Source organism: Plecotus auritus (genome assembly GCF_963455305.1).
Source record: "Plecotus auritus genome assembly, chromosome: X".
NCBI lineage: Eukaryota > Metazoa > Chordata > Mammalia > Chiroptera > Vespertilionidae > Plecotus > Plecotus auritus.
Window position 1 is genome coordinate 110,196,250 of NC_137784.1, and position 11,489 is coordinate 110,207,738.

Consider the following 11,489-nt stretch of genomic DNA (forward strand, 5'->3'; position numbering starts at 1 on the left):
GGTAGAAGATGGAGAACTTTTCATACAACTCTTTTCAAAGGATGAGGGATTTGCTATTTTTCAGAGGAGGGGGAGAATTTTAGCTTTACTTCTGTTCTCATTTTCCTGTCCCATTTGTATTTTATATCTTCAGAAAGGAAGAAGAGAATGATCTTATATATCCTAATTATTTCCCCCTTTCTCACAGCATCCCTCCATCTTTATTCTCATTCTTTCAGATAAAATTAGGCAAGTGGGAAGAATGGCCATGAACAATGCTACAGCAGTGCTTGAGTTTCTCCTTATTGGAATCTCTAACTATCCTGAGTGGTGAGTCCCATTTTTCACATTGGTTCTAATAACTTACCTCAGTACATTGTTTGGGAATGGACTTATTATCATTCTTATCCATTTTGACCCACACCTCCACACGCCAATGTACTTCTTCCTTAGTAACCTGTCTTTCTTAGACCTTTGCTATGGAATAGTCTCCATGCCCCAGGCTTTGTTGCATTGTTTTTCTACACATCCATACCACTCTTACCCAAGATGTTTGACCCAAATGAGTGTCTGCTTGTTCTTGGCTACAGCAGTGTGCCTCCTACTGGCTATGATGGCCTATGATCGTGTGGTTGCTATCAGCAATCCCCTGCACTACTCTATCGTCATGAATGGCCCAGTGTGTGTCTGTCTGGCTGCTACCTCATGGTGGGGGGGCATCACTTGTGCTCACTGCCATGGTCACCTTATCCCTACATCTTCACTTCTGTGGTACTAATGTCATCAGTCATTTTGTCTGTGAGATTCTCACCCTCCTCAAGTTGGCCTGTTCTGATACCAGTCTCAAAGAACTTATGATCCTCATCACAGGTATCTTCACCCTGCTGCTACCCTTTGGGTTTATTCTCCTCTCCTGTGTCCAAATTGCCGCTGCTGTCTTAAAAATTCACTCAGCCCAGGGTAGGCTCAAGGCTTTGTCTACCTGCGGTTCTCATTTGACTGTGGTGACAATCTTCTATGGGGCAGCCATCTCCATGTATATGAAACAGCAATCCAAGTCATCCCCTGACCTAGACAAGTTTATATCAGTGTTTTATGGGGCTTTGACACCCCTGCTGAACCCTCTAGTATATAGCCTGAGAAACAAAGATGTTAAAGAGGCACTAAGAAAAGTTATGGTAAAAAGAAAATAAGCCTTTTTTGGCTCCTAAACTTCTAAAATAATACTTAGCTACATCTCCACTGATGATAAAAAAAAATGCTTAAAGTGTCTGACTTTACCCTTGATTGAGCAGGTGATTGTCATGAAAGGCTTTAGGATGCATTCCTATCCCAAATATTATATCTCCTGAGACTTGAATTTCTGTTATAGACATTATTTTTACTCTATCTTTACATATAACACATTAGTGGTCACCCATTAAGCTACTCAACTTCAGGTAACTAATCTTATCAGAATCATTTTGTCACAGACAGAAGAGACCTAAGCAACAAGAGAATCTATTATGACTATTATCAGGAGGCAAAGACATAACTGAAATTTCAAAATAGAACAAAAATGGTATAATAAAAAGTCAGAAGAAAAATGTCAGAAATTGTCCAACTTTACTGAGGGCAAGTCTTGTTATGAAAGCATAATTTTCTTGTTCCACTTAACCTCAGAATCATAAAATTGTATCACAGCCATTTTCTACATTTGTGTGGAGTGTTTTTCTTTTTCTAAACTTCTTTCAAATCTATTATTTTGTTTTATATTTCTAATAAATCTATGACATTGCTAAGGGATATACCATAATGCTCCTCATGTTAATGATGACAAAATTGAGACTCAGAGGAGTTCAGACTTTTCTAAAGTTACACATAATTGATAGTGGAATCAGAATTATAATGCAGATCACATATATGATGCCATTGAGCTTTTTCAAATTGGAATCACAGAATAATGAATGCAGTTAATATTTGTTGAGTACTTATCACATATAACTCTTACAACAATTAGATGAAGTAGTACTATTATCAATATTAGGTATGCGGAAACTGAGGCTCCTAAAGGTTAAGTGATTTTCCCATGGCCACAAAGCCAGTAAGCAGTAGAGCCAGTATTTAAATCTAGGTCTGGCTGATTCCAGGTCACATTCACTGTATCTAAACTATAGAGATACACTGACATCAGAGATTATTTAATGCAGTGATTTTAATCAACTTTTTCATGATATAATTTATATACAATAAACTTTATCCAACAATATGGTGATTGCCAGGGAAGGGGGAGGCTGGTGGAAGGAGGTGGAAGAGGGTACAGGGAGAATAAATAGTGATGGACAGAGACTTGACTTGGGGTGGTGAACACACAATACAGTGTACAGATAATGTATTATAGAATTATACACCCAAAATCTATGTGATATTGTTAACCAGTGCCACCCCAATAAATTCAGTAAAAAATAACTTCACAGGAAAAAGTAACATCCTATATAATAAAAGTGTAATATGCAAATAGACCGAATGGCGGAAGGACTGGTCAATGGGGGGTGGGGCTCACGAAAAGGCGGGGCCAGGCCAGCCAAGGCACATGCCAGTGGGCAGAGGGAGGGGACGGGGGCGGCAATGGGGGGGGGGTGGTGACCAGCGGTGGTGGAGGGGTCTGGTGGAGGGGCAATCAGGGGTCCCTCCTGCAGAGGGAGGCCACTGGTAGCAGCCGTGGCAGGGCAATGGGGGCCTCCCCTGATCAGCCTGCCAGGTCACCTCCCACAGAGGGAGGGCAGACTGTGGCTTAGGCCTGCTCTCGTGGGGCGTAGGCCTAAGCCGTCAGTCAGACATCCCCTGAGGGCTCCCAGACTGTGAGAGGGTGCAGACTGGGCTGAGGGACCTCCCCCCCCGAGTGCACGAATTTTTGTGCACCAGGCCTCTAGTTGTGATATAAAGTGAAATTGGTAAAATTAATAAAATTGTAGAGGAAAAAACATTAAAGCTTTCAGGTAGAGAGAAATTCAGAAATTAGAAGAAATATTAAGAGTACTCATTTTAATGACTCTACATTTTGAAGCAAAATATTGCACTCTCTATTATAGGTCTGTTTACAGCTTAAAATGAGAATCATGTTTTCATTAATGGTGCCCCTATCACAAAACAGTAGCTCTGTTGGTAGGTGTTTTATCTCTTTATTGACTTGGTGCAGGCACAGCCTACAGACAGAGTGACATAGTGAGAGTCTAAAGATGGAGGCTGTGGAATTGATTCTGCAACTAACTATGTATAGGCCCTTAGTTATATCACTCCATGGGCCTCAAATTTACTCATCAATATAATAAGAAGATTGAGTTTTGTAACCTAAGAACCTCTCTAATTCTAAATTTCTATGTCTAGGTTTTATTTTATATAGCTTTTCTTTAAAAAATAGAATCATATCATCAATTTACTCTGCAACTTTCTTTTTCCCACTTGACAATATATTATGGAAATTCCTCCAAATCAATATTTATAGATCTATCTGCCTGACTTTAAATGTGAGTTTTGACTGTAAAGGTAGGCATACACAACAGCTAGTTAGCACAGCTATGACCCTTCCAGTACTAACATTCTGTTTCTAAGCATCTAAAGCCCAAAGATCATCTAATTTAACATTGATATTAAGTTATTTTAAAAATAAAAATAAATTTTATATGGATGTTTTGAAATAAAATCAATTCTGGATTGTTTGAAACACCTAAGGTTGAATATCATTTTTCCACATGATCAATCACAGCCAACACAATATTCCACTGTGCAACCCACATCTCAGGCAGCTGTGGAATGAAGTGTACCTTGCTTCACTCTGGAAAGCAAATAAAGATTGGTTTGAAACTAAGATAATTATGTCAGAAATTGAGGTGAAAGTTTGCAACTGTAAAACAGCTTCAAATGATACTTTCCAATGGGGATTTAAGAAAAAGACACCATGTCCCATTCACAGAATTTAGTATTTCATTTGAGGAGAGGCAGTGAAGTATAACTAGTCACTCTCTGTGCTTTGATCTCTATACCTAAGTAAGCTAATAATAGCACTTACCTGTGCTGAACAGTTTGATCGTGTTGATAGAAACCACTCTAGTTATTTATTCAGACAGAAATTAGAGGCCTACAAAAATCTTTGGAAGGGCTGTGGGAGGGAGAGTAAGAGAATATTGCCAACAACCTCATTCAGTTGCAGGAATTGCAGAAATCCACAAACCCCATGCTACTAATGACATCACTTCCTGGGAGAATGCTCTGAAACTGCTTTAAACTCTGTTTGCCAAAGTCTGCACACTTAAATATGATGTCAGGAGGAGCAATGCTGGTGTCTACTTCTGTTAATCTAGCCAAGTTTATTGTAAATATCTCTTATGGGTGAAATCCAAAACTGAACTTTACTGGCAAGGGAGTATGAAAAAGGTAGTTTCTAAGTTTTACAGATGAGAGCTGAAAAGGTATTGATATGGCTTCATAGCTTGGTTATGAAAAGTATATGGTTCAATTCATGTAAAGCATTTAGAAAAGTGCCTATCCTATAGTTAGAGAATGATAAACTTTACCTGTCATTATAATGTCTGGACCAAATGAGCCTAAAATGCCAAAAATTGAAGTGCCTACTTGCTTCCTTAATATAACATCCCAAGGTTGCTCTTTCATTGGTACATTCAAACATCCATACATATATCACTCACTCAGTACTTATTTAATAATCCCATGCCATACAGCATGTGGCAATGGAAGCATATTTATTTTCTACCCTCAAAGAATTAACTATCCCTGGGAAAAGATGTACATAGGCAACATTACTGTGTGAATTTATAAAGTACTTTACCCATTTTACAATTTATCTTATTCTTTAACATATATTATCTCAAATCATCAAATAATGAGATAAGCAAACAGGTATTATTTATCAATAATATAAAACTGACATTTAGTGATGATGAAAAGATTTAGGGAGGCTGTAATATTGTTAAAATCAACAGTTATTGACAGGACTGGGATTAGAAATATAATTCTCCTAGAGTTATTGTGATCATTTTGAAGTGTATGTAAATATCGAATTATAATGTTGTAAACCTGAAACCAATATAATGTTTTATGTCAATTATACTTCAATTTAACTTTAAATTTAAAAAATTTAAAACATTACAATTCTGATGCTTACATGCTCTTTCTGATGGGAGCCTGATGGGTTCAGGAAATCCTTGGAAAAGAGGAATAAGAAGAAGGCAAGATCGCTGTTGAGGGGAGAATGGACAAAACACTGTTTTCAGATTGTCTCGATTAAAAATCTCACACTGACACTTTATAGTTATACTAGAGGCCTGGTGCACAAAATGCGTGCACTTGGGGGGGGGGGCCTCAGGCTGGCCTGTGCCCTCTAGCAGTCCAGGACCCCTTGCTCCTTACCACCCACCTGCTCACTGCTCCTTACCCCCGGACTCATTGCTCCTTAGCGCTGCTGCGGAGGCAGGAGAGGGTCCTGCCACCAGCCATGAGCCAGGGAGTGCACTGACCACCAGGGGGCAGCTCCTGCATTGACAGTGTGCCCCCTGGTGGCCAGTGCGCATCATAGCGATTGGTCGTTTTGGTCTTTCTGCCATAATGGTCGCTTAAGCTTTTATTATATAGATGACCTTGGGCAACTTTCTGCCTCAATTTTCTCTTCTATAACGGGAAGACAATCATAAGACTGACCTCAGAGGGTTGTTAAGATGATTAAATCAGTTTATTTACATAAAATGCTGAGAACTATGGTTGGGACATAGTACATCCTCAGTAAACAGTCCCTATTTTTATTATTGTTATTTAGAGTCATTCTTATTATTAAATTCTCACATGACTCAAATGTAGGTGGTGCTCATCTCACTAGGTGTCTTCTCTCCTATTTTTCCACACTAGTGATATGCATAGTAACTGCTTCTGGTTAAGTATGAGCACTTTTTCAGTATAACATCACGATGGAATGGAGAAAGCACATGATTACGCGCTAGAAAGTCTGGATTCTAGTCTGGGTTCTTCCATTAATGAGCTATGAAACTGGCTGAATCAGTTAACCTATCTGGACTGCTTCTATTAAACAGGGGGAAATACGGTATATCCCTTAACCTACCTCAGAATGTTTGAAAGATCAAATGAGATCATAGATGTTATATGTTGAAAAGTTAAAAGCACATTTCAAATGCTACATGATAGTATGTTCATTATCCTCAAAGTTAGTCTCTACATCTTCTCATTTATCCTAGACAACCACTCACCCAGTGAATCTTGATTTTTGCTTTTAAATGTCTTCCAAATCCATCCCCTATTATTTGTCCTCAGTGCATCTGTCCTAGTTCACACGCTTATCATCCCTTAGGATAAATGTCACAAATGTCTGCCTAATTGTCTCTAGTCCAGTCTTATTTCTCTCTAAACTGGCCATCCAATCAGTGTCTCCAGAGTGATTATGCTAAAGGAAAAATATCATCATGTTAATCCTCCCTCTGCAAGATTAGAAACTCCCAGTAGCTCTTTATTGTCTATAGGATATGAAAAATTAATTGTGATCCCTGATAACCTTTTTTATCCTCATTCTCTACCCCATTTCCACAAACCCCATGCTCCAGGAAGACAATAGTGTACATTGTTCTGAGCCATTTTATATAAAGGACTTGAGCATCTGAGGATTTTGGAATCTGCGGAGAATCTTGGAACCAAGTGCCTGTAAATACTGGGAGAGGACAAGGCAATTAAGTTTTGGTTGAATCAAAAGTTATTCATAGATATTTTTCTGTGCAGAGGTCAGTGCCCCTAACCCCTGAATTGTTCAAGGATAAACTGTACTTTATTTCTGAGGACCTTTTATGCATATATTCCACTGTATATCCTGTTCTCTCTGCCTGCAGTACCCTTTATCCTTCAAGGACAGGACCTAATGCCATTTCTTCAGTGAAGCTCTTCCTAGTGCTTATCCCATTCTGTTTAACCCCAGATGGGTCACTTAATTCCATTTCTTTTGCTTAATAGCATTTTGTTCAACCCTAAATTTAACATATTTCATGTTGTTTGATGGAATAGTTGTTTTGCAGTGTTATCCCCAATTAGATCAGAACCTTATTGAGAGCAGGAAATTTGTTTTACTCATTCCCTTCTCCCTAGCATAGATCCCGACACAGAGTACATGCACAATAAGAAATGGTTTGAATAAATTCCCAACCAATACTAAATATTTACTCTCAATTCTATTCTTATATCACAGCAAACATTTTTTCAATTACAGTTCACATTCAATATTAACATTGCAAACATTTTGATTAGCACTCAGCTCGAGTATTTTCAAAGATGGCTCATTCCTATCCCCTAAAATATTGATATCTAAGTTGGAATTTTTAACAAGGATACATGTAAAAATAATTAAAAAGTACATCATATATTCAGAGCACACTGGGCAAGTAATCAATAAAATAGAATTATTAGGCACATGCAGACGAAGTAAGTAAAAAAAGGCAGTGAATGAGAGGATGCAGAATTATATTTAGACAGCAGCAGTTTGTATGATACCTCAAAACTAATGGAGGAAAGTTAAAGTTTTAGAAAAAAAATAGGATTTCCAGAAACTGTTTAAATGAAACATGGCTGGGATGGGCATGGGGAAGTCAGAGAAAAGGAAAGAGGAAGAGGATTCCTCTAGTAAACACTGTTTACAGAATTTTATTTACACGAATGCTTGATTTAAAGCTTTCATAGAGTCCCAATAGATGGGGGCCACTTCTCCTTTCTATTCATTCATTATCTTCTTCAGTTACTGTATTGGAAATCTTCTCAAGAAACACAGGACTATGAGTAATCACCCTAGGGAAGACTCTACTCTGATAACTGAAGAGGGGAAATGGAGTTAATGGTGTTGGTCAAAGTTTTATTTTATTGTAACTAATACCATAAGTATTGGAATTAGTGGACAAAAGCTACTTTTGTTTTAATAACTTAGAATAACACTCCCAAATGAATATACAACTTAACTCAGTAGTAGGATTTAATTGTCTTTTAGGGACCTGGTCCTTGAAGTCTCTTCAGTTAAATCACTTCTTTTGAACCAGAATGAATAAACTCAGAAGATAGCAGCAGAGGATGTTTAAGATTCTTCTTTTCTGTTCATACTTTGGATCATTTGAAGTTCTGGTTTCTAAAATGTTTAGCATAATTAAGATATGACCCATTGTAAGAGCGAGTGAAAAAAGTATAATCTGGCAAGAAGAAAAGAAGCCATTTTTCTCTTTTAAAACAAATCAACATATACATGTGGAATGGTCTGTTTTGACATGGATCTCCAGGTTGCACCTGTAACTCAGTCTGCTGGAAAGACTCCAACCCTTTAGTGAGCAAATGATCCTACAACACATAAGGGACTATAACAATACCACTCTTTGACACCTTAGTGTTTGGGGAGTTTTATGCTATTCAGGTGAGTAAAATCAATTTTATTCAAAAAATATTCATTGAGTTCCTGCCATGTGTGAGAAACTGAGCCAAGTTTTGGAGTTATAAAAATAAATAAAATGCAAATTCTGCTTTCAGAAGGCTAACAATATAATCTCATTACATTCCCTCTTCTCTGTCCTCATTTATTAACCCTTCCACCCTCCAGACAAGAAAGACAACCAATTTGGTCACATTGTCATGAGTGCTGTTTCCCAAGTGAGGCCTTGTTTAAAAATAATAATAGTTAATATGTACATAGCACAAAACCCTATGAGATCCTATCTAATAAAGAGGGAATATGCTAATTGACCCTCATGCCATTGCAAAGATGGCAGCATCCACAGCCAATAAGGAGGGAATATGCTAAATGACTGCCTCACCCTCAAATATGGCAGCACTCACAGCCAATAAGGAGGGAATATGCTAATTGCTGCCCCACCCTCAAATATGGCAGCACCCACAGCCAATAAGGAGGGAATATGCTAATTGACTGCCATGCCTTCAAAGAGGGCAGTGCCCACAGCCACAAGATGGCGGCGCCCAGTCCCCTCAGCACCGCTGCAGTGGCAGGCACGTGGCAAGACCGGGCCTGCCTTCAGGTGGGCCCAGCCTTGCCCTGCAACTGTATCCAGAGTCCCCCAGTCCACTCAGCCCCCAGCTGCCCAGGGCCGTCCTGAGGCACATGCAAACCTTGGATGTTGGCTGCCCAGCTGCCCAGGGTTGGCTCAAGGTGTAGGCAAGCCTTGGCTGTCAGCTGCCCAGCCCCCCAGGGCCACGCTGAGGTACAGGCAAGCTTCGGATAGCGGCTGCCCAGCTGCCCAGGGCCGGCCAAGGCTCAGGTAACCAGGGCGGGCCAAGTCTCACACTGCCGGCAGTGGCAGCAGCTGAGGTGTGATGGGGGCATCGCCTTCCCCTGATTGCTAGGCCACCTCCCACCGCTGAGGGCTCCCAGACTGTGAGAGGGGTCAGGCTGGGCTCAGGGACCCCCACCCCCAGTGCATGAATTTTCATGCACCAGGCCTCTAGTAGATACTATAATTATCTTGATTTTATAATTGAGAAAACTAAGGTGTAAACAAGTTAAGAAAATACCAATGTCACACAATGAATCAGTGATGGATCCCAGATTAAAATTTGATCCCAAGTCCATGCTGTGTACAATGTCCACCACTGTACAATGTCTGATATGGATAATAGCATTTCTTATCTATAACAACTATCCATTCCATTAAGTATATTTTGAGCTCTTAGGAGCTTTCTGAAGAGCTTGATTTGTCCCTTAATTTTAGTATCAAGAAGGAAATGAATTCTCCTGGTAAGCATGCTCTTACATGGTAGGTGGGACCAGGAGGACCCTCTTTGGTAAAATGAGTGAAGAAAACCCTTGAGGTGTGTCCAAAATATTTCTTAAAGGTAAAAACCTGGAAATATATGGTGTGTATTTCCTCATATGTCTCATTTATTTAGAAAAAATCTGGCCTATACAGTGCTAAAACATTGAATTATTAATATATATATATATATATATATATATATATATATATATGCTTAGTCTAGTGAGATTCACTAAGATCATTTAAACACAAAAATGTATTATTTGTTTTCCATCTATTTATATAGTCATTTGCTTGGCTATAAAATGGTGAGTATTGTAAGTCAAAATAAGGCTTTATGAGTTTAAAATGTTGTCATTGTGGTGTGAAACTTAGTATCCCTTGAAAAATCTCTGACCTGAACATTCCACTCTTCTAATGATAATAGGATCTATGGTTGTGTTATCACCATTGCATAAAGACAAGATCCCCTGACTTCTGCCTCAGTCTTAATTTCACAACTCTAATCCAAGAAGACTTTCTTTCCTTCAGATTAATTCTGTTTTCTAATTCCAATTTTGGGAATATACAGAACAAAAAGAGTCTTCTAATTCTCATTCGAGGTAGTTAAGGGTTTCCTTGTAGAATCACTCTCTGTAATAAGTAAAAACAACTGTAGTTAGAAGCTTAGAAGCAGCTAAGTATATTTTGTTTACTTACCATTGGCTCTGATTTCTATTCAGAGCCCCTTTATCCTATAATATTAGGTTTTATTGAGGATCCTATTATAAACTTACTCTACTTCCTAAATTATTTTTCCATAAAAGCCTTGTAATTTCTGAAATATGGAGTCTGTCCTAGGTAGAAAATTAAAAAAAAAAATACCTACCTCATTAACCTGCATGGTCTTTCAGGTGCCCAACTCCTAAGATAAACCTTCCTATCTACAGCCTGCTCTGACCAAGACCTGACACCTGCCTTATGAGTATGAAACTATATACTACAAATGCCCCAAATCCTGATTTTTTTATTAGAACTTAATTGGAACCTTACAATCTGGAATAAAAACTTGACCTTAATAATGAGCTAGTACAGTGGTTGGCAAACTCATTAGCCAACAAACCAGCAAACGGCAGCTCGTGAGCCACATGTGGCTCGCGAGCCGCAGTTTGCCGACCACTGAGCTAGTATGTGATAATGCTCATACTTGGTAGAACTAGAGCAAACAATGTAAATAAAAATTCATATGGAGGACAGAGTGAAAACATTTTTTTGTATAGATTCTAGATGATATCCATCTTATCACTTTACTATAACAACTTCTTTCCATGTGAAAATAAATTATATGATAAAAACTATAAGACATTAAAGTGCATTTTTTAGCTTCAGGGAATTAATAAGATTGAATGCTATGAGATATTGACTGTTTCTCATCATAGGCTTTTTATCCTCAACCGTTTATTTCCTTCAGCCAATTCAGTGTAGTTTCAGTCAAATCAATTTCATGATATTGGGTAAGACAGAAGAGCCAAATAACTGGCCTTGATTCATTCAACAAATACGTATTGAATACATACTTTGTAGGTTCATACTAGACACTTTGTGAGGTGTTGAAAATAAGGCAATGAATGGGACAGTAAGGGCTTCTTCTACCCTAGGGCTTACAATTTAGTAAGGGATCAGAAATTAAATAATCACATAAATATATAAATACAAACTATGATAAGAATCATGCAGGTA

General features: G+C 38.5%; 1 protein-coding gene across 1 annotated transcript; it reads left to right on the forward strand.

The window, feature by feature from the left end:
• Positions 1–241: 241 nt before the first annotated feature.
• On the forward strand, positions 242–1,172 carry OR13H1 (olfactory receptor family 13 subfamily H member 1; the record flags this gene model as incomplete). Its single annotated transcript, XM_080653139.1, is given in 3 exon segments — positions 242–310; positions 314–687; positions 689–1,172. Coding segments are annotated over 3 exon segments (927 nt in total).
• Between the last annotated feature and the right edge of the window lie 10,317 nt (positions 1,173–11,489).